The sequence below is a fragment of the Astyanax mexicanus genome, chromosome 12 (genome assembly GCF_023375975.1).
Source record: "Astyanax mexicanus isolate ESR-SI-001 chromosome 12, AstMex3_surface, whole genome shotgun sequence".
Lineage (NCBI taxonomy): Eukaryota > Metazoa > Chordata > Actinopteri > Characiformes > Acestrorhamphidae > Astyanax > Astyanax mexicanus.
The window spans coordinates 33117445-33141843 of record NC_064419.1 but is presented as its reverse complement, the minus strand read 5'-3'; the positions used below and the strand labels follow the sequence as shown (position 1 = coordinate 33141843).

The 24399-nt window shown below is 37.6% G+C and overlaps 2 protein-coding genes and 1 long non-coding RNA gene across 4 annotated transcripts; 1 reads left to right on the top strand and 2 right to left on the bottom strand.

The window, feature by feature from the left end:
- Positions 1-13928: 13928 nt before the first annotated feature.
- On the bottom strand, positions 13929-16954 carry LOC111192730 (uncharacterized). Of its 2 annotated transcripts, none has more exons than XM_049485939.1 (4): positions 16845-16954; positions 16429-16686; positions 16045-16125; positions 13929-14674 (listed from the first exon to the last, which is right to left on the bottom strand). In XM_049485939.1, the coding sequence occupies exons 1-4, from the start codon at positions 16908-16910 to the stop codon at positions 14459-14461; spliced, it is 621 nt and encodes a 206-aa protein (XP_049341896.1). In that variant the 5' UTR covers positions 16911-16954; the 3' UTR covers positions 13929-14458. The 2 variants fall into 2 exon arrangements, with proteins under 2 accessions (XP_049341896.1, XP_022526676.2); XM_022670955.2 differs by lacking the exon at positions 13929-14674 and adding an exon at positions 14872-15879.
- A 319-nt stretch (positions 16955-17273) lies between these two features.
- On the bottom strand, positions 17274-17784 carry LOC125806084 (uncharacterized). Its single transcript, XR_007441404.1, has 3 exons — positions 17698-17784; positions 17461-17583; positions 17274-17322 (listed from the first exon to the last, which is right to left on the bottom strand). It is a non-coding gene; the product is annotated as an uncharacterized LOC125806084 (long non-coding RNA).
- A 2008-nt stretch (positions 17785-19792) lies between these two features.
- On the top strand, positions 19793-23649 carry LOC103025277 (uncharacterized). The gene is made up of 3 exons (XM_007247122.4): positions 19793-20054; positions 21754-21941; positions 22740-23649. The coding sequence occupies exons 1-3, from the start codon at positions 19877-19879 to the stop codon at positions 23577-23579; spliced, it is 1206 nt and encodes a 401-aa protein (XP_007247184.3). The 5' UTR covers positions 19793-19876; the 3' UTR covers positions 23580-23649.
- The last annotated feature ends 750 nt before the right edge of the window (positions 23650-24399 follow it).

Below are 24399 nucleotides of genomic sequence, written 5' to 3'. Positions count from 1 at the left end.
AGTGGTGTGTGTGTGGTGTTTCCATGGTCTTCTGTATGAGTGCGTGTGTGTGTGTGTGTGTAAATGCTGCTGTGCCCTGTGTGTGTGTCTAGCATCATAACGACATATGGGCCCTAATCAATTTAGCCCGAATGTGAGGAGCTGAACTAACGACTGATTTAATTTTTCAGCCCCCTCCATACACACACACACACCGGCCTAAACTCACTCTGCTCACACCAGCTCACTCCGGCCCCCTCACTCCTCACACTCAAGAGAGGGTCCGGGACCACCTCCCGCTTTATTACCATGTATTATTCATAATTGGTGACTCATCTATTATTTATTATTAATGATTGAGTCACTATTAACACAATAATGATGAGTCATTAAGGACTATCTATCTATCTATCTATCTATCTATCTATTAGTAAAGTCTTCTATCTCTCTAATCTCATCCTTTCTCTCTCCTCCTTCATAAAAGTCAAATTGTACCCTCTATCCTCACTTAAATCTAGTTTTTCTCTTGTCTAATCTCTCCCTTTCATTCACTAAAATCTAATATCTCCCTCCTTCAGTTTAATGCCTCCCTCCTTTAATAAAGTCTTATATGTATCTCTTCTTTAGTAAAGTGCAGTAAATTAGTCCGTAAAGACTAATTTCCATCTACTTTAGTAAAGTCTAATATCTCTCTCTTTTTCCTCTTCAGTAAAGTCTAATCTTTCTCCTTTAGCAAAGTCTAACCTCTCTCTTTCACTTTCTTGGTAAAGTCTTGGTAATTGTTCTTCTTCAGTAAAGTCTAATTTTTCTTCAGTAAAGTCTAATCTCTCTCTCTTCCTTAGTAAATTCACTCCTTTAGTAATGTGTAATCTTTCTTTTTCCCTTGGTAAAGTCTAATTTCTTATGTTCAGTAAAGTTCCATCTCACTCTTTTTCTCTTTCTGCTTCAGTAAAGTCTAATCTCTCTCTCTCTTTCTCTCTCCCTCTCTCTTCCTTGGTAAAGTATAAAGTGTCTTTCTCTTCTTTCTGTCTGATCTCTCATTCATCTTTAGTACAATCTTATCTCAAGCTCTTTCTCTCTTTTTCCTTTTTAGTAAAGTCTAATCTCAGTCTCAGTCAAACTCAGTCTCTCTCTCCTTTAGCAAATTCTTGTCTCTCTCTTCTTCAGTAAAGTTTAAAGGCAGTGTGTGGTCAGAAGACTGTTGCTCACCAGGAATACGACCTATCAGACTGTGCTGTGTTATGAACGTACCTGAGTGTAATGAACACATTTCGGTTAATTAAAGTTACATAAAGTTAATGTTCTGCAGAGCCAATATTGTAACTTCAAAATAACAAATAATTAACCTCTTTAAAGCAACACAGCAGTGTTTTATAACCCAGTCTCTCTCTCTGCTGCATCTGTACAGCACATTGTACAGCTTCTGTTAAGAGAGGGTTTCAGGTCTGTGGATTAAGTGTAAACACAGGAGTATTTCTTTGAACTCCATGGGTCTGAATGTGGATCACACTTTATTTCCTCATTCTCATAATCTTAGAACATTACACATTAAGTTTTATACTGCAGACATCCTTAAATTTCTATATAGGATAAACAGCAAAACAGTCTATGGTTTATGAGTAATACAGTATATAATATTATTTATTACATATCTGCAATAATTTTTAAGTGATTGAGGTTTCACTATGAATAAATGTGTCTACTATTAATAATTCAATATACACCATGAATTATTCAACATCTGCTAAAAAGAAAACAGTATCTACTGTAAATTACTAGTTATATTACAATTTACTCAATATCTTTACTCAATATCTTTTTCCTAAATTTCCTTTTTTCTAAATCTGTCTATTAAGAATTATTAAATTTCTACCATTCAGTATGCACTATGCATTAGTCCATGTCTATTGTAGATTATTCAATAGTTACAATGAATTACTCTGTATCTGCTTTAAATTATTTAGTATCTACTATGAATTATTCAGTATTCACAATTTATTATAACTATCTATTATGAATTACTCAGTATTATTAATTCGGAATTATTCATGATCTACTATAAGTTTTTCAGTTTCTATTATTATGTATTCAATATCTACTTTGAACTATTTTGTATCCAATATGAATCATTCAGTATCTTAATGGATGCTCAATATCTACTATGAATTATTATGTGTCCATTAAGAACTGTTTCAGTAGCTACTGTTAACTGATTTAGTATCTACTATGAATTATTCAGAATCCACTACTATGAGCTCATGTGTACGGTCTGTCTTTCTGGGAGTTTAAAGGGTTTTAATTGTAACTGTGAAGCATTTTTTTTTCTCTGATTTGTTGATTAGTGAAGCTGCTCCGTCTCAGTCTAGAAATCAATAGAGATTCCGGCGTCCTTATGGCCGGTTTGTCAGCTGGTCTGTGCTGCCCTGTGTCTCTCTCGGACTGAACGGCCCTTCTGGAGATTTAGCTGCTGTAATAGGATTGTAGGTAAGCGGTGCTTGCTGAATTTATGTGCTTAATTTGAGCGCACCCTCTCAGGCCACTCGGTCTGTCCAGCACTTTACACTTAAAGGAATACTCTACCTAATCTCTGTCTGCTGCGTCTGTAGAGTAGGATTGAGTACAGTGGGCGGTAGCTGTGTGGAGCAACTGCCCATTGACTTTTATTATATGTGATTTAAAAGTTCAGGGAATTGTGTTGAAGTTAAAGTGTGGTTTGTGGATATCATCGGTGTGCTGAAGATACACAAAAATAGAGAGTATAAATAAAAAAATGTTGAAAAACACAAGCTATAGCTACTATAGCTAATATACATTCAGAATTATAGCTAAGAATGGTGTAAATACACTTTTATTATATCTTTAAAGCTACACACTGACATACAATATATACAAAAGTCATGTAATGGCAGTATATAAATGGCTCATGAAGTGTAACCTCGGGATGGCTTGGGAAAGTCCACACATGTCAAAGGTGTGTGGTGTTATTGTTTGATTGCGGTTAAACACTGGCCAGCAAGTTCAAGTAAGGCCTGATGGTAGGTGCCAGATGGATTGTGCTGTCATTTAACTTCCTCGATTTAGTGTGACAGTGTCATGTGTGTGTATGTTTGTATGAGGAAAACATCACAGAAGGCATTACCACCCACAGTGGACAGTGCAGTGTGTGGAAATGATTGCGACTGGCTGATTGTGTCTGGTTACAACTGTGCACATTAACTGGCAGAAATCACATTTACAGTCAATGCAGGAAGCCCTATTCACATTCTTTATCCACCTTGGAACAAGACAATAGTCATGGGACACTATACTATTGCCTTTGCGTGACAATGTGGTTGAAATTGTTGAAATCGTTCATGGTATTCTTGTTCTGTTCTGTTCAAATATACTATTATTTTAATTATCCTGATGTATATACATTTAAAGATTTATTTCTAATTTTCCTCCCATTTGTTCTTCCTAATTTAGCTAGCCCAACTGTCCCACACATTCAGCTGCTACTCAGCTGTAAATCCCCCATCTCTAGTGATGCCACAACACAAGGAGGGTGAAGACTAGTACATGCCTCTTCCGATACATGTAAAGTCAGCCACCGCTTCTTTTTAAACTGCTGCTGATGCAGCATTGCCGAGTAGCATTACAGCGAACTCGGAGGAAAGCGCAGAAACTCGGTTTCCGATACATCAACTCACAGATGCCTTGTGCTGATCGACATCACCCTAGCAGTGATAAGGGGAAAGTGTGCCATCTACTCACACAGAAAGAGCAAGGCCAGTTGTACTGTCTCAGGGCTCCAGCAGCTGATGGCAAGCTGCATGACTGGGATTCGTACCAGATATCTCTTAATCATAGTGGCAGCGCTTAGTCCGCTTTACTATGATATCTAACCATGATAGGTGGACAGCATAAGCTTTGCATCAGCTAAGTATGGAGACAATGAAAGAAATATTAAGTAAAACTTATGCTATTAATTGCTGAACATAAACCTGTAGCGTTTTCAGAGTCTTTGATGTTAAACAGTGTGAAGGTTGTGATGTCACTGATTTAATTTCTTAAAGGGGCAAAGTTATCTAAATATGAGCGGGTGGACAAGGAATTCTTGAAATTCTAATAAAAAAAATGATTACTTAATAGTACAGTGATATTGACCCACTAGACAAGATGTGAATCTTTATAATAAACTATGGCAGTGTAAAACTGCTGCATACAACACAATAAAGCTGTTAAATGAGACCAAACATGCAATAATAGCTGTATAAATGCTCTGTTGTTGTAGTGCAGTGAGTGGTACACATATGACCCGTGTGGTATGTGTGAGTTTTGCGAGTTTCCTCCGTCTCGCACGGCTCCAAAGCTTTTAGTCAGCGTGTTTGCTGCTTACAGGCTCAGTCTTAAGCATTTAATTAGTGCCAGCCTTAGCTAATCTCTGCACACACACACACTTACACACACACCCACATCTCAACATGTGACCCCTTCACCGCCCGGTGACGGATTACCCACAATCCCCCCTGAACGCTTGGCCACATGGCGGTGCACAGATGAGGACTTGTGTTCAGGGTTACCTGCACTGACCACTTGTTGAACACCTCTGAAATGCTTAAAGGGAATCTATTAAACACATTTTTCATGTATTAATGATATTTTTTATGATTATCATCATTAATATTTAATTTAGATTTACTTAATGTGAGCCATACTTTATTAATAGTATGTAACAACATACAGGTCTGTTCCAGTGCCTTTAAGAGACATGAAAATACACTGTATGCCCAAATGTTTGTAGACAATCCTCCTAATGAACTGCTGAATCCAATCAAATTCTCACAGCAATTCTCTGAATTCACGTAGAAAGCTTTGTCTGGACAGCAGAGGTTGTTACTCTCTAATTTCAGATGAAACAGGGAATGAACAGGTGTCTCATAACTTGTGTCCACATAGTAAATTTGTAAATACATAATATATAATAGATTACTGATCTGATCTAATCTGTTTGTCTCGACTGTGCCTCATTTAAAAAGCAGACCAAGCATAGTGGGCGGATTCAATGTGCGGTAGTCTGAATAATTTGCATATAAGTAAATGTGTTCATGTTCAGGACGTCACAAAAACGAATCGTTTAAATAGTTTTAATCATGTTTACAGACTACAACTGTAAACTGACCTACTGGCCCTTTAATACAGCTCAACATGCTTTTTCTTTAAAAACAAACTAAACTGGACACAGTAATTCACTGTTATCTAAAACAGGAACCAAACGCTTTAAGGAGAGAAAAATGCAGTTTACTCTTAATTCACTGAGCAAATCTAACATTTCTGTAACACACACACACACACACACACTCACTGACACACACACAGAGCACTGCTCAGAGAAAGAAAAAGTGGAGCGAGATGTTGAACTTCTGCATGCATGATCAATAAAAGAGAGTTAGTGAGAGAGAGAGAGAACGAGCCAGAGAAAGAGTGCAAAGTAAAGAGAGGGGAAAATATAAAAAAGAGTGTCTGAGAGAGGGAGAGAAAGTGTAGAAAATAGAGCAAGTATGAAAGAGGAATGGACTCAGTGGAAAAAAGGTAAAAGAAACAAAGTTAGAGCTAGGGAGTTACAGAGAAAGGTGTAAAGAGAGGAAAGAAATGAGAGGGTAAAGAGAGAGAGAGAGAGAGAGGGGGAAAAAAGAGTAAAAGAAAGATTAAAAGTTTAAAATAAAATAAATGTTTAACTTCCACAAAGAGGGAAAATAAAAGAGAAGAAAAAAAAAGAAAGAGAAAAAGTGTTTTCAAAAAATGAGTGAGCCATAGGTGTAAATAAGAAAATATTAGTTTCAAGGTAAAGAAATAAGAAAGACAAATAAAAGATAGAAGTGAAGGTAATACATCAAAAAAGAGAGAGGAGAGAAATGAATGGAGAGAGAAAAATAATGAATGGAAGAGAGAGAGAGAGAGAGAGAGAGAGAGAGAGAGAGAGAGAGAGAGAGAGAGAATTTAAGAGTATGGGAAACTGTTAGGAAACAGGAAGGTTGGTGTGAATCAGTGCAGAACCTGTGATGTGTGTTCTGTCTCCCTCTGCTGAAGGAAATGAGGAACTACATTTTCTTCTAATATCTGAAATGAAACAAATAGATATTTAGATTTTTTAAAATCTTTTTTATTACTTTTACTATCTCAATTCTGAGTATAAGATAATATTGATCTGATCTGATATTTTGTTTTATATAAAATAATAAATAATGCAGGCAAGTAATTTAAACAAGATGTGAGACGTGGATTAATACTGAAATAAAATTGTTTTAAAAAAATTATATTATGTTGTTTGTTAACTACTACTATGTGAAATAACTGTTTAATGTGGGTGAATGTGATATGATTTTGGTTTATATATGTGTGTGTATATTAGCATTAGCATTAGCCTGATTAGCGCAGCTTTCAAATTAATGAATCATTAACTTGTGGAATCCACAGTGGTAAACATCATTTGTAATAATGATAAGCTAAATAAATACAAATATAAATACTGACATTATGCACGTATTGTTTCTAACCATAGACTGTATATAGCTGGACAGAGCATCGTCTCTCAAAAGTGAAGCCACCACAGGTCGGGCGCCCCCTGCTGTTCGGCTGCAGAAAGCTGTGTAACTCCATCCATCCTCATAGGTTTCAATGGCAAAACAGACAACATTCAATCACGATTTTTTCTAATATACTGTAATTCTACCTCCATTATTTAAATGCAACAGCTAGTGTAACCTCTGCTTATATTGTCAAATTTTTATATCCCCACAGAATTCGGTTTTTAAAACGTTATTCAGCTCTATTCAAAAAAGGTGTGGTTATGGTAAAAGGGCTGCTTATGAGCGGGACCAATAATAGACCGTCAGCTCCGCTCCGCCCCGCTCTGCAGTCTGTGACCGCGAGGCAGCCCTCAGGGGCGGGGTTATTTAAATGAGTAGGTTGCTATCCACAGTCTTTCTCCCTCCTCTGGTCTCTACTGCGCAGAATCGGGTGTCAGGATCGCCAACATGGCGGAAGATTTTGGCTTCATTTTCATTGAATGAATGGGAACCATAGACTGTATATAAAGATGGACGCCGTGTCGCCGTTCCCATTCATTCAATGAAAATGAAGCCAAAATCTTCCGCCATTTCGGCGATTCAGAGACCAGAGTCTGCGCAGTAGAGACCAGGGGAGGGAGAAAGGCTGTGGAGAGACTGCCTACTCATTTAAATAACCCCGCCCCTGAGGGCTGCCTCGCGGTCACAGACTGCAGAGCGGGGCGGAGCGGAGCTGACTGTCTGTTATTGGTCCCGCCCATAACCAGCCCTTTTACCATAACCACACCTTTTTTGAATAGAGACGAATAAAGTTTTAAAAACCGAATTCTGTGGGGATATAAAAATTTGACAATATAAGCAGAGGTTACATTAGCTGTTGCATTTAAATAATGGAGGTAGAATTACAGTATATTAGCAAAAAACGTGATTGAAAGTTGTCTGTTTTGCCATTGAAACCTATGGGGATGGGTGGAGTTACACAGCTTTCTGCAGCCGAACAGCAGGGGGCGCCCGACCTGTGGTGGCTTCACTTTTAAGAGACTATGCTCTGTCCAGCTATTTACAGTCTATGATGGGAACGGAGACACGGCGTCCATCTTTTTTTACAGTCTCTGTTTCTAACTGCTTCACCTCTGTTGCCCTCCAAATTTTTCTTCAGCAAATTGCTCAAAGTTTCTTTTTCCGCCATTTTTTCTTATAATTGTTCCAGGCATAATAACATTATTCTCATTAATTGCAATAATGTATGGGACGTTATATTGTCCACAAACATTGTTATCATGACAGACCTAATAAATAGCATAGTTCTATTTCAAGTTAAAAATACATAGATTAATAAAATTGCTTTTACTATTTAGTTTAGGCAAAGCTTAAGAACAAGGTTACATTGTATTTACATGTAAATTTCATGTTCAATCTGGTTTGCACAATGTTTTGATGTCACCAAAGTATTAAAATATTTTAAAAACTACAATTATTGGTTTATTAAAGATACCCAGACCTGAACCCAGCACAGACTGATGTAATCAGTTTTTAATTTTAATTCATAGAATTAATAATGTAATTCAGGACTGTTGGTCCAGTACAACCTTTAGGCCACAATATGAGGCCTGTGGTCAGTCGGGGGGTTTAGCTGAAGGATAAAGCTGCTGAAGCCCACTCACATTAATCCATTGTGTTTCCCACAGTGATAAATGAGGCCTTTCACAGGTTAATGACCGTTCTGGACATGCATTGTTCCTACATAAAGGCTCCCAGTGAGGAAGAGGAGGCAGCAGGAGGCAGATCCTCCAGGAGAGCTCACATTCACTCACAGCTGTTTTGTTTTCGCTTAGATTCGGCATTTTCTTTAGCAGCTCTAAAAAAAACACACACAGCTCTAGATCAGCTGGAGGTTCGTTCATACAACCGTTTACTTTTACTGCACTGACGTTACAAACATTTTTCTTTAAGTAAAAGCTACTAAAATATAGTAATTAAAAGCTGGTTTAGTATAAAACATTACAACTAATCCATACACATTACTTTATTCTGAATACTAATGTTATTATAATTTATTTCTGGATTATTATTATTACTACTGCCACTATTGTTATAATTAAATAATGTGCAGGAGTATGGAGTGAATTTTGTGCCAAAAGTTTTACACAAAAAAATAAAATCCGCAATCAAAATGTTAGGAATCAAAAGCAAAGATTATATGTTACAAATTCAAAAGAGAAAAAATATATAGCAAATATATATTTTTAAATATACTTGGTTATTTTATTATCCTTTGCAGTTATTTGAAAATTATTTCAGTTTGGTCTTTGCTTTTATTTTTGTGTTTTTGTGAATTTTCTGTGGATTTTTTTGGATTTTTCTGTTAAAGACTTTTGCTTCTGGAATCCCTCTTTTGCTTCTGCTTCAGTTTTTTGCTTCTGAGTTTTGGCACAGTTTTCACGGGTGGGCGGGGCTTAGAAGAAGGGGTTCCCCTTGAATCTCCATTGGTCAGCTGGTTCTGGACTTGCGGGTTCCCTGAACCCTCGTCTGAGACTGACCACGCCCCCAAACACCCGCCAGCTTCAAGCGTCCTTCCAAACACGGAGTGAACAGCAGCTTCCAGCAAACAGCAACAGCAGCAGATACTTTTACAATTAAATATTATACAAACGTTATGTTCACAAGTCACATTAGCGAGAGTGCTAAATATTCATGCTGAAAGTAGGTAACTACCTAACTCACTAGCTCAATGACTAGGTAACTCACTAGCTCACTGAGTAGGTAACTCACTAGTTCACTGAATAGCTAACCCACTAGTTCACTGACTAGCTAACCCACTAGTTCTCTGACTAGCTAACTCACTAGTTCTCTGACTATGTAACTCACTAGTTCACTGACTAGGTAGCATTCTAATTCATTCATTGAGTAGGTAAGTAGCTAACTCAGTAGCACACTTACTATGTAACTCACTGGTTCACTGACTAGGTAACTCACTTGCTCACTGAGTAAGTAACCTGCTAACTCATTAGCTCACTCAGTAGGTAACTCACTAGTTCACTGGCTAGATAACTCACTAGTTTGCTGGCTAGGTTGCTCACTAGCTCACTGAGTAGGTAACTAGCTAACTCACTAGCTCATTGACTAAGATAACTGAATAGTTCACTGATTAGGTAATTAGCTAACTCACTAGCTCATTGACTAAGATAACTGACTAGTTCACTGATTAGGTAATTAGCTAACTCACTAGCTCATTGACTAAGATAACTGACTAGTTCACTGATTAGGTAATTAGCTAACTCACTAGCTCATTGACTAGGTAACTATCATAATTTGCGCGTGAATATTTAGCACATCTTGCTAATGTGAGCTTTTAAATGGAGTGAAACAGAGAATAATATAACATAATATAACATTAAACATAACGTTTGTATAATATTTAATTGTAAAAGTATCTGCTGCTGTTGCTGTTTGCTGGAAGCTGCTGTTCACTCCGTGTTTGGAAGGACGCTTGAAGCTGGCGGGTGTTTGGGGGCGTGGTCAGTCTCAGACGAGGGTTCAGGGAACCCGCAAGTCCAGAACCAGCTGACCAATGGAGATTCAAGGGGAACCCCTTCTTCTAAGCCCCGCCCACCCGTGAAAACTGTGCCAAAACTCAGAAGCAAAAAACTGAAGCAGAAGCAAAAGAAGGGATTCCAGAAGCAAAAGTCTTTAACAGAAAAATCCAAAAAAATCCACAGAAAATTCACAAAAACACAAAAATGAAAGCAAAGACCAAACTGAAATAATTTTCAAATAACTGCAAAGGATAATAAAATAACCAAGTATATTTAAAAATATATATTTGCTATATATTTTTTCTCTTTTGAATTTGTAACATACAATTTTTGCTTTTGATTCCTAACATTTTGATTGCGGATTTATTTTTTTTGTGTAAAACTTTTGGCACAAAATTCACTCCATACAGGAGTAAATCAATTGTTTTAAACGGGGCTGTTTAAATGCGTTAGAAAATTACCCTCTGCGTTATTATTACTGCAAAAGACCTGGATTAATAACACAGACATCATTAAATTATCTCGGATTTTATAGCAGCACTCTTAATAAGTTTTCATAATAATCCACTTTATAAATGTTGTAGATTTTAAGTAAAGTCAATAACGTTATAAGCATGTGTTACAGAATAGAAACAACGCTTCTTATGAGTTCGCATAGTGAAATTAGTCGAATATTTCCATTAAAAATGTCGAGGTTTAGGTGCTGTTGTCACACAATATACGTATGAACTACAAATCCCACAGTGCTGCAGAGCGCTTCACCGGATGTTGTTACTGTCCAGGTGTACATACCTTACATTGGAGCCGATCGGCTTTTTCAGCAAGTCATTAGTTATTCAGTTATTTTAACATGATAGCAGCGTTTATATGTTCCAGAAAAACCCGTATCTGAGCCACTTTGCTCCCTCCTGCAGTCTCCATGTGTGTGTACGAGCCTGAATTTGGCCTCTCATTTAAATTAATCAGTCCACCTTAAATGGTACAGTAATCTGATTACGGCGCCCGAGAAACTAGCATGTAACTGCTGCACTGTTTAAGGTGGAACGGATCATTCAGACAAGGGCGTAGGAGCAGGTTTGATATTGGGGGGGACACATTTGCCAATATGAACCCAAGCCCACCCTATAGTTTCTTAGAACAACATTTGTGGAAATTACTTTTAATCACAAATAATATATTTTTTTTCTGTGATTTTACAACCTAAACATGTTACTTCACATTACATTTACTGTTGTAAGAAAAAATTATGCATATACATATACATCTGACAAAAATGATCAGTTATCACCTAATATTTAAAATAATATAACAGATTTGGTTATTATTATTATTATTATTATTATTATTATTATTATAATCATGTATTGGCATGTCAATTCTGTTGTATATTTACATTTTCTCCACTCTTTAAAAAAAATACTACGCTTTTATTTTTCTATTAAGAGCTCTTCTAAAGAATGGTGTCCTTTTATGTAAAAGAATGTAACTTTACGTTTCATAAATATTTTAATTATAAACGTCAGGACATGTGGCCTTACTGTGAACCCTGTTCTTACATATTCTACTGAATATTAACACTGTTCTACATATTCTAGAGCTTTCTCTGCTTTAAAGACATTTAATAAAGTAAGTGGTGGTATGATGTGTCTAATGCACTGCTGGATATACATGATTAAACTCAGTAAACTCAGTAAATGACTGTTTATTAGCTGACCAGCTGGATCAGGTGGAAAACACAATTTTGGGGCAGTGATCAGGGTTAAGAAACTGCTTTAAACTACAAACATAAAGTACTGTACTAAATTCTGACTATCCACTACACCTGGCTTCTAGATAACTTTTTGTTCATTCTTGCTCACAGTAAATCCTGTAATCCTAAATTAATAAAGACAGTTTAAAAATGAAACAGTAATTAGCTGATCAGGCAAGTTGAACATTACGTATATAGTTTTTTTTTTCTTTAACGTTGACTTCCAATCTATCTAATTCCAAAGTTAAGCTAACTCACTCACACAGCTGCAGTTTATTAATCACAGTGGGTTTAAACTGTGTGCTGATTTAGAGTCTTGTATTTTTAACCAGCTATCAGAAACATCATCACAGTTTATGTGGTTAGCCTATCGTTACCTTTCTTTTAGAAAAATCCCCGTATATCCAGATCTTAATCAGCTGAAGCTGCTGCAGCCCGATCCCGCTGCTAAATCTCACAGCGAGGGGGCGGGGCTTCCCCCACTAGCACACCGCGGGCCGCAAAACCAGCAAGCTGATTGGCTGTTTGTGCTGAGAGGCGGGACTTAATACCTGAACCGGCTCCGTGATTGGTCCGGTCTGTCTCCTCATTAATAGTACAGCTGATCTGAGCGAAACGATATAATTTTTGGGGGGGAGAAATCCACCTGTTTCTAATATTCATCCCCCCCCCCCCCCCCCCCCCCCCCCCCGGTTCCTACGCCAATGCATTCAGGTAAGCAGTAAACTTTATCTAGCTCCGTTTGTCTCTTGTTTACAGTAACCCAGCCTCGCTTTCTTTTAAGTAGTATAACAAGTTAACCCTGCTAAGACTGCTTTAGCACTTTACCCGTGTAACATAATCCAGTTTAAGGCCTTTTTAACGCACTTGTTCGTCTTGTTTAGCAGTAGTTATGATGCCGTAATCGTGTTCATTCCAACTACAGTAGGATTATACCAGCTACTAGTTAGTTAGCTGAGTACTCAGCAGCCATCTTCTGTTCTTTTAGACTGATATATATACACTGTAGGTGATGCAGAACAGATGCAAGAATACAGTATGCAGAAAGTGAATAACTGAGGCGATTTACGATTAGTCAAGACCATAGATAAATTACTAGTTTTCTGCATCTCACCTCATCCTTCTAATCACTTATAGTCACTGAATGTCCTCCCCAATAATTTTCTTTTTCATTGTTTGTTACCATAAGAGTATATTTTTGGATAATATTCAATATGTGTCTGCTATATCCTAAAGTACTCATTGAACATACACATTCTAAGAGACATATGAAACACTCATATCACTAATTGAGTTTTATTTTTAAAAAATAATCTTTCAGGGGTGTTTCTGCAAAAGAGGAGAGCTACTTTAAGACAGTAATATTATTTGATATGTACATTAAATGAATATTTAATATAAGTCTGACTATAGCATTTTTTTCATACTAGTTGTTATATTTTTGGCTTAATCCTTTTTTCTATAGGAGCTTGTACTGTATATCCAGCTCCAGTGTTCTTTTGTACAATGCTTGTACAGTGTCTGTTCCAACCTTTAAAAAGAGATTTTCATTATTCATTTGTGGGAAATGTATTCATGAACATACAAAAACACATAAATTATAACTGACTGTGAAATGCTGATTCACCTCAGAGGTCACCCTACTACGCCTGCATGTGGAGGGTCCAGGTTGGAAGGAATGCTTTGTTTGTTCTGTGTAATGTATGTTCTGTGTATTCAGTAGGACATAAATGCATCAGCTATTTCAATACACATAACACTGAATTTGTAGTTGACCATTTTACCTCTGAAGGCCTCTCAGAGCACCCAGAGATAGTATCCTCATCATGGTCATCTCCATCATGATCCTGATCAGCAGCAGTATCCTGATTGGTATTCGGGCAAATTGGATTCTTTGAAACATTTACAACAGTCCTTTATAAATCACTGGTTGTTTGGACCAGCAATCAACCGTGCCCAAATTTTTAAAAATTGTTTAATTTAAATTTTATTTAAAGAATTACTGCACACTTTCTATAAATCCTACAAACTTAATTTTACTTCTCAAATATCACTATGTTCATCTTCTGTATGATATATTTAACTGAAATTCAGTTCTGAACCAGATCTGAACCAACAATGATTTATAAAGAAAAATCATGAAACTTTTTAGGGTGCCCAAAATGTTTTTATACTGTTCAGGTCCATTGGAACACACAAGGTTCTCCACTAATGGAAAGGTGGCGATCCATGGAGAACACACACACACACACACACACACATAAGAGGTCTTCTTCAGATCGCACTTAGTCTGAAACCTCCCCCTCGACCGTACCACCATGGGTGACCCTACCAGGAACCAAAGTTAGGGCCGGCATCGCTCTCAGGTTCATTGGAACACACAAGATTCCCCACCAATGGCAAGGTGGCGATCCATGGAGAACACACATTCACACAAACACACACATTTATACATACAGACACATGCAAATACACATACAGATACAAAAACATTAATATACTTACAGAAACACATTCATACATCACGAAAACACATGCAGACATGTATACATATGCATACACACACAAACACACATACTTACATGCACATACACAAAAACACACATAGAGAAATATATACGCACACACATGCATATACACACAATTTAAAACACACATACATACCAAACACATTTGTGCACATACATATACACAGAAACACACATAAATACATGCATATACATACAAAAACACATGTACACATACACACGCACATACGTATGCAAACACACATACATACGTACACACATGCACATAAGAGGTCTTTTTCGGATCGCACTTAGTCTGGAACCTCCCCCTCGACCGTACCGCCATGGGTGACCCTACCAGGAACCTAAGTTCCAGACGGCATCGCTCTCAGGTTCATTGGAACACACAAGATTCTCCACCAACGGCAAGGTGGCGATCCATGGAGAACACACATTCACACCCATTCATACACACACACACACACATACACACATACATACATAGATACACACACACACACACATTCACACCCACACACACATTCATACATGTGCAAATTCACACATATAGATACAAAAACTTACACAAACACATGCAGACATGAATACACATGCATACACATACAAACACACATACTTACATGAACTTACACATACAAACACATGCACACACATGCAGACATATATACACATACATACACACAATTTCAAACACTTAAAAACATACACAAACATACACACATGCTTACATACATGCATACATACACAAACACACAATTTCAAACACACATATACATACATACACACAGAAACAAAAACACACAAACTTACATACATACAACTATGCACATAAAGACAAAAACATTTGTGTGTATGTGTGTTTGTGTATGTATATGTTTAAAACTGTGTGTATGTATGTGTATGTGTATGTGAGTGTTTTACTGTGTGGGTATTTCTATGTGTATCCTATTCGTCTATCTCTATATCTATGTAAGTAACGCAACTGTGGTTAAATCTAGAGCTCCGCCCATTCCCTTCTATACTCTACTCTCCCACTCATTTACATTAAACTACACGAGAACCATAAACTCCTACAGCTAACAACTACGCTGCTGTGGCCATTTACCATCCAATCAGCAACATTTATCCCAAACATGAAACACCCACCCTTCCCTTCTCTCACTGATACACTGATCCTTCACTAAGCCACAAGCTCTTCACAGGGGTCATCCGCTGAGGACCTCCCTTCATAAGCGTTACGTTGAACACCTCAGGAAGACTCAGCAGTGAATTCTGGCATCCCAGACTCACCCCCCTCCAAGCTCACGACATAGGAGATCACAGAATATTACCCACAACCTCCAGACCACTATCCCATCATCTAGATTACTGCTAACATCCTACTGTGTGCCTCAGCCCATTTACCAAAATTGTATGTGTTTATGTATGTGTTTGTGTATGTATGTACAGCTCTACAGCCAGATCCTCTACAGATCACCTTTTCAGCTCTTTCTTGCTTTCCACCTGAAGCAGCTGAGCAGGTGCTGTAGCCATCCTCTCTGCATGAAAAGAAATAAAAAAACAAAGAACTAAGTAAGACATGGTGTAAAACAACATTAACACAGACATTGCATATACATGCACAAACATAACAGCACAACAAAACAGCAGATTTTTATGATTCTATGCTGATCCTTTTGCTTTAATTAACACTGAAATCTAACCTTTCTGTTTGGAGCTGTCTCTCCTGGCCTGTGATGCTCCAACTCCAGGACCTCCACGTCGTTCTCCAGGTCGTCCTCGTCCTACAAGAGACAGAGACAGAGACCCAGAAATGAAGGGGAACTGTTGTACACCTTTACTGTTGTAGAGAATTTACTAATAATTTCACTGCATAATGCTTGTCAAATATTTATATAATTTTAATAATAAGTAATACATAATAAAATGCTTATCAATATTGCAGTGACTGCAGAAATTATGTCTAAAGTGTTTTGGACTAAATTACACCATGAATTAACATAATTATTATTAAATGAGATAAACAGTAAATGTGATATACAGTGAATCTTCTATAGCTGACAGCAGGATTTAGTCCAAACTCTTACCTGTGCAGCTGGCACTGGCTCCAATTCAGGCTTTGTGTCCTGAAGGTCCAGCCGGTGAGAGGGATCTGCCTCTTCTACCTGCACCAGGACTCGGCGAGGAGACCTGAAACGACACACAACGGAGGTCCGAAAGTTGGTGACAGGGCGTTTCAGGGATCTGCACTGTGTATTAGTGGTGGGTGACAGTGCAGTGTCTCCCTGGCTGGATGGCTCCGGATGAGAGGTGGTGGTGAGGTCTGGAGCTGGAGCTTCTTCGCACTGTCAATGACAAAAACAAAACAATAGGAGATTATTATTCCTTTCACACAACTTTCTCACAGCTTCTTACAACAGGTTTCATAATGAACTGTAGATCTTTAATCATTTTAAGATAGTAGAGAGGCAAAGATTATTTAGGATTAACTGCAAACTCTTACCTGTGCAACTGGACCTGGGATATCAGGCTCGGTAGAGTCCAGCCTGTGAGCAGGGGCTGCCTCCATAACTGGCACCAGGACACTCCCAACACGCGGCCTGGGACAGGCAAGCTGCTATGGAGGGGAAGATGAAGGTTTTAAAGACACATATTAACAGATATTCAACAGATTTAAGGTGGTATTTGGTTTTGAAAGCAGCTGTATGACTGTGATGCTTCTCTGCATCTTAATTAATTGTTCGTTGTGCTTTTCTCACCTTCTCAATGAGGGCCTTCAGCTTCCCCTTGAGGAACTCGAGCTGAACCCTCCTGAGCTCCGTCCAGGGGTCTGGCTCCTCCTGAATAAAACTCAGGATTAAATACACTGCAATATAAAGTAAACACGCTGCATTTTTAGACAAATCAACAATAACAGTTTGCTAGAGACTCACGGAAAAAGGCAGGAGAGTGGGAGAGTCGCGTGCGCAGTGAGACTCCACCTACAATAAAAATAAATTCCAACCATTTTTAAAAACAATAATCAACATATGTTGACATATACAAGCATTACAGTGTGTAAAACATGACTGTTGATGTTTATCTGCATCTTAATTAATTGTTCTTTGTGCTTTACTGACCTTCTGAATGAGGGCCCTCAGCTTCCCCTCGAGGAACTCATGCTGGACCCTCCTGAGCTCCGTCCAGGGGTCTGGACCCTCACCCTGCCACTGCAGACAGGCAGCCCTCAGCTCCTCAGTGCCCTTCAGAAATATGAAAAAAAAAAAAAAACACAACTGATGGTTATATCCACTGCAGTATAAACTAAACAGGCTGCATTTTTAGGCAGATTAAAAATAAGTTTGAAAGAGACTTACACAAAAAGGCAGCAGAATGAAGGGGTCTCCTGAACCACCAGAAGCCCCCTGCAATAGAAATACATGCAATATGCTTTACAATCATTTTAAAAAATAGGACATAAAAATATCTACAAGAATTTACTGTCCCTGCTAATGCTGATATTGTGAGCAGCTCAGTGAACATTTTAGAGCTTATTTGATAATATTTGTGAGCCCATATACCACCCTTTATAGCACCAAAGCAAGGAACCCTTTCCAGACTGGTACAGTTAATAAATAAAATCACTTCCTCACACTCCGCCTGCAGAACTAACAGCTGCTGTAATTTATGCTGCTACACCTCTAGTTTTATCTCTTCACTATGAATTTGGTGTAAAATTAGATAATTATTTACTAACCTCTAGGCGATGCTCTTCGCTAAGCCAAAACTCCATGTCGGACAGCGGGGTGTCAGTATACCCTCACCGGCCTCCGACACCTGAAAAACAAAATATATAAGATTAATAACAGACAATACAGACAATATAACAATAATATAATAAGTAAAACACAATACAATTAATAAAACAGTAAATATTAAATAATAAAAGGGTTTGATCTGGAAAAATCGCTGAATCTCCTCCGGGAAAAGCTGCTGTTGCTGCTGGTCTAGAGTTTACGAACTATGTAAACAAAACAAGAGGCCAATCGCCGCATCACTTCTGTAGCCATAGAAACGCGTATATTATATATTTATTTTTAAATGCTTTGAGTGTCTAACTGTAAAATATTTAATTAATACAGTTTTCTCAATTATAGCGCAATTATATGTTGTGGTGAACCCTGGTGGCAAAGAACATTAAATAACGCTGAATTTACTTTTATATTATTAATAATAATAATAATAATAATAATAATAATAATAATAATAATAATAATAAAAAAAAAATCAGTGTGGAATTATAATAATAATAATATCAGTGTGGAAAACTATTATTATTATTACTATTATTATTATTATTATTGTTTGATATAATAATTAAATAATTAAAATCTATGTGCGAGAATAAAATTATTTTTTAAACGGTGCTGAAATTTTAAATGATTTGCGTCTGACTGTAAAAGACTAATATTTATAACATCGTCATTAGTACATTATCTTAATTATAGTGCAATTATGTGTTGTGGTGAAGGCAAACAACCCTGAAGGCAAAAAACATTAAATTACGTTGAATTTTACTTGCATTACAAGTATAATAATAATAATAATAATAATAATAATAATAATAATAATAATAATAATAATAATATCAGTGTTGTTGACAATAATAATAACATCAGCGTTGGTAATAATAATAATAATAACAATAACAATAAATAATTACAACAACAACAATAATAATAATAATAATAATAATAATAATAATAATAATAATAATAATAATGCATTATTTTTTATAATTATTATAATTCCGGATATTAATGTATTGGGAAATAATTATGGATATTAATGTATTGGGAAATAATTATGGATATTAATGTTGTTGGAACTTCATTTTGCATATTAATGGTATGAACTGGATACAATACTGAATATTAATATTATTAGAATTTCATTTTGACTTTTCATTTAATTATTATATTATTTAAACTCCACTGTGAATATTAATATTTTCAGACCTAGATCCTGGATTTTATTGATATTAGAAATTAGTTCTGAATATAATTTAGAATAAGAACTTAATTTAATAAATTTGTTGGAAAGTTATTTTGCATATTAATGGTATTTGAACAGGATACAGACTAAATATTAATATTATTACAATTTATTTACACTATTCTTTCTATTAAATTATACTATTATTTCAACTTTACTCTAAATAGTAAAATTATTAGACCTTCATCTTGGATTTTAGAATCCAATATACAATTGAATATTAGAAATGAATTATAGATATGAATTAGAATTAGAACTTCATTTTTCAGGTCAATGTAATTAGAACTTCACTCTGATATTTAAAGTGTTATAATTAGATTTTTTACATTAATCCTGTTGTATTATATTGATTTTAGATAGAATTTACAACGAGGACTTTTATTGTGTATTTTTCCTCTCAGCTGGCGGGCTACGGTTCCGGTCTGTCTCCGCTAGTGGACGCTGGAGCGGCGAGTGGAGGAGCGGAGCTGACCGCGGTTTGTTTTGAGGCTGAAATGTTAAATGAGCTCAAAGCTGCGGCCCAGAATGAGCTCCACCTGGACCTCCGAGAGAGAGGAGGAGTTCGTGGCCATGATGGAGGCCAAGCCGGAGCTGTTCGACAACACGGAGATGAATTTTAGCAATAAAACCGTCAAGATGAATGCGTGGCTGGAGATGGCCGAGCACTTCCGGCTCAGCGGTAAACAACAACAGTAGCAGCTCAGGCTTCAGTTATTATAACTGTTATATACACTCCGCAGCTGCTGCACACTATACCTAACACATACCAGCTTATTTAATACCACATACAACTCTACACACACTCTAAAACCAGTACAACAGCCTGCAGTGCTGTGGGGAATCTAATAACAGTAAAACCAGTTACACCAGTGGTCACAGCAGGGAGACTCTGACCAGTGCAGCCCCTGTAAAACCCGTAACCTCACTAATCAGCCTCATACTCCCACACAGAGTGGAAAGACTGGGGTCCTCCCAATAACAGTGTTTACACACAACTTTAAATATACAAACCAGTACAACCCCCATTGATTAAAAAACACAGACCCATTCTAAATACTGCTACCAAATTCAAAATTTTAATGTTCATGTTTTTGTCTTATTGTGAGCACATGACAGTAAATATTTTAAGGTAAAATCCGGATGTGAAATAACTAGTTTCATAACCTGTATTTTAACATTTTGTACTATAAATCAAATAAAAAGCATTAAAATGGTAAAAATGGTTGGAACAGACCTGAAGAAGTTGAAAACACCCTTTTGAAGGAGCTAGCTTTATTTTGAGCACTAACCCAACACATACCTTTTATAAATAAAGTCAGATAATCGAACACACTATCCTGTGATGCTCTCAGTATCAGGGTCATTGCAAGGCATTTGGGGGCCCCAAGCAAAATGGTAATCTTCCTTTCTTTACTTATGTTTCTGGCTTTCTGATAGATAACTCCACTTCATGATTGCTAAAGTATCAGATTTTTCTAGCTGCAGAAATAATAAACCTGGCTGGCTGCCTACTGTCAGCAACTAGTGGGAGGGGCCCCAATAACAGTGATTCCAATAACAGTGTTATTCTTTTTTGTGTTAAATATCGCAGAATGTAAAAGGGAACTCATAACCAGTCCTTGTTTGGGATTGATCCATTTGCTTGCCTTGATGTAACAGACCTGCTTAGGATATTCAGTATATGTCACTTTGTGAGTTAAAAGTGCTGTAAGGAACTTTACAGAATGTAACACTTATTTCACCATGAGTTTTTTTTAACAAAAAATACTTGACACATTTTACCTGAGCACCTGAATTTAATAAAATGACCCACACTAACACATCTGGATCTGTGATTGGTCAGGATGCTCACACACACTGTTTTTGGTGTGGTTACTGTGGGCTTACTGCATATTGCAGCCTTATGTAATCGTATTGTTAAATAAGAGCATTGTATTGCACTGAATAACAAAATGCAAGTGTTGGGCCAAATTCAGCACCCCCGCCAGGAAAAGCATCCACTCTCGATAGCATGCACACACGTCTTCTTGGCTTTAACTTTACTTAGAAAATGGAAATACTCAAGGTACTGTTCTAAGCTACGTTGACTTGTAAGAAATAATAAAAATAATCATGTCACTTGCAGCCTCTTCTGAGCTTTTCATGGCAGGGGTGCGGAATTCGGCACAACACTGGTATGAGTGGATCATGCACAGCAGTGCAGCTGGAGTGTTTAAACTCTTCAGTGTCACTGCTGGACTGAGAGTAGTCCATCAACAGAGTCCTGTGTCCAGACATTTACATGGTGAACCAGACAGATAGGATTGACTAATAGAGTAAATAGTGAGGGGTCAGCTTCTCTTTCTGTTTTATAATTTCTGTCTTTTATTTCTGTGCAGAGAAGGAGCTGAGGAAGAAGTGGGACTCTCTGAGGACGCAGTACAGCAGATACACTAAGATGTACGCAGCTGGAGGAGTGGATGGTCGTCTGTGTACAGCCAGGCAGAAGTGGATATTACAACGCCTTAAATTCCTCGACCCGCACATAAAGAGGAGATCATCATACTGCAACGATCTGGACTATGAGGTGCGGGGCACCGTGGAAGGCTGATTTATAAGATTTAATAAATAGTACATGGTGGATTCTGAATAATTAATTGTAGTTACTATATAATTCACTCTAGATACACACTCAAGACTCACAGAAAAAATATGGTCCCGACCGTCGCCATTTTTAACTTGCGTTATGATTCAGTATTATATACTGTATACTGAAGAAGCCTAGTGGTTCTGTCAGTGTTTTATGTCATCAACAACTAAAAGACAAAACAAATTACACATACTAGTATATTTCAACAATATGTATTGTTTTAAATAGGCCTTTCACAATAATTACATTATCAACCTATCATTAAATAAATGGAAACACCCTGAACTTATCGAGTCTATTAATGTGAATCTGTATGTTAATGTTTCAAAATGCTATATTTATTTAATTTGATTTTATTTATATTAGATTTAGGCCTGCCTGTCATTATAATAATTACATGAATGATAAATCGTACAATATATGGAGAAATGTTTGCAGAACTTGGCCAAAATATCAGGGTTTTTTTTTTAAACAGCAGCTTTTTCTTTATTTACTATTATTACTGTATCAGACTTTATTATGTTGTGGGTAAAACTGATGGTGGAAGTTGCCAATGCTTTTTGTCCCCTGGGGGTTGCCGTAATTTTGAGGTAGGGTTGTTTTGGGAGTAGAGAGAGAGCGCGTCTGCGAGCGAGGGAGTTTTTTTTCTTGCTCAGGAGTTCTGATCAGGTGGAGTAAAGTGAAATTTCTCATATTTAAAACTCACATTTAACCCTGTTCTTTTTGTTTGTATAGGTGACTGTGGTCGAGAACAGCTGTGACGAGCTGAGTCCGGCACAGGTGGACGTTGAGCTTGATTCGGACAGTCTGAGTGGAGCTCAGCTGCATCAGGCTGCGAACTCTGATGGAGAGATAAATGCGGACACGTTTAAAACTCAGATGTCTAAAAGACTGTTTCAGGATGATGAACGGGTCAGTATGAACTCACCTCATTCACAAGGGGGCAGCAAACGACACTGCGGCGGCCGTGAGAACATGAGTATTTTGAGTGTTCCACCTGTACTCACGACCCGGGAGTGTGAGAATGATGATGAGGAGCTGGATTCCTCCAGTCTGAGGAGAATGGTATGCAGCACAGTGGAGGAGCAGAAGAGGGACGACTGCTGGGACATGTTCGGCCGCTACGTGGTGTCCTGCCTCCGGAGCCTTGAGTCGCCCAGGAGCCGAATCAAAGCCCAGAACGAACTGTGTGCCGTCCTACAGAAACACATAGAGAGGGAGGAGGAGGAGGGGGATGAACCTTCTGAGAAGAAGGAGAAGCAGATGAACTCATGCTCGGGCTGCTCAGGCAGCAGTGGCGTTAAAGCCAGCACAAACTCTAACACTAACCCTCACACACACTGCGAGCCCAGAGCTCCGGCAGACGAGGATGACCAGGAACCCTTCCTAAAGTCCATGTCCATCATCATGAAGCGGCTGCCGCAGAGCGTCAGGGCAGAAGTGAAGTTCAGAATCCACGAGCTGGTGCACAGAGCTGAGATGAAGCACCTTTACGAACAGACAGACTCTCAGAACACAACAACACCCGGTCAGGAGTCCGGCTGGGAAAACGGACTCAATTACAATCTCATTTAACACTTTTTTTTCCGGTTAGGCTGTTTTTGTACATATTTTTTAAATAAATAATATATATATTTAATATAAATCCACGTGTGATGAAGTTAATGCTGCATTCCTTTTGCACTGTACCAGGAACTTCCAATCCTTTAACCCACAATACAAAAATCTAAATAAATATAGCACTAGCTGCCGGCGCTCAGAGGGATCAAAATTTACCTTGCTCCCTCCGTCCGGGTGGGTAGATGACGCTCTCTCCCCACATCACTAAAGTGTGATGTCCGCAGCACAGGGCGTCTGTGAGCTGATGTATCAGAACCGAGTTGCTGCGCTTCCCTCAGAGTGTGCTGTGATGCTACTCAGCAATGCTGCATCAGCAGCAGTTCAAAAAGAGGCGGTAGCTGACTTCACATGTGTGAGAGGAGGAGGTATGTGTTAGTCTTTACCCTCCTGGTGTGTTGTAATATTACTAGAAATTGATAGGGGGAGTCCTAATGACTGGGTTGGTTAATTGGCTAAGCAAAATTAAGGAGAAAATAGGGAAAAATTTGAAATAAAATTATTAAAATAAATACAGCACATGTCTTTTTTTCAGATTTACAGAGTGGATCAAACTGAAATTTATTACAAGTTAATTCATACTGTGAGATTTCAGGTGTAGGACTTGCACTAATTTTGATGTAAATATCTTGCCAATCCACCCACTTGCTTTATCAGTCATGTGACTGTACTATGTAAGACCAATGCATGGAGCTTGACGTATGTTTTATATTTGCAAAAATAAAAAAAAAGTTAAAACCATATGCATTGGGCATTAACAGATAATCACCAATTTGGA

Coding starts and splice junctions, on each gene's coding strand:
- LOC111192730 (XM_049485939.1), bottom strand. CDS start 16,910: ATGGAGGCAGCCCCTGCTCACAGGCTGGACTCTACCGAGCCTGATATC. Junction 16,687..16,844: donor TCCCAGGTCCAGTTGCACAG/GTAAGAGTTTGC, acceptor TGTCATTGACAG/TGCGAAGAAGCTCCAGCTCC. Junction 16,126..16,428: donor AGCCAGTGCCAGCTGCACAG/GTAAGAGTTTGG, acceptor TGTCTCTTGTAG/GACGAGGACGACCTGGAGAA.
- LOC103025277 (XM_007247122.4), top strand. CDS start 19,877: ATGAGCTCAAAGCTGCGGCCCAGAATGAGCTCCACCTGGACCTCCGAG. Junction 20,055..21,753: donor CGAGCACTTCCGGCTCAGCG/GTAAACAACAAC, acceptor ATTTCTGTGCAG/AGAAGGAGCTGAGGAAGAAG. Junction 21,942..22,739: donor GCAACGATCTGGACTATGAG/GTGCGGGGCACC, acceptor TTGTTTGTATAG/GTGACTGTGGTCGAGAACAG.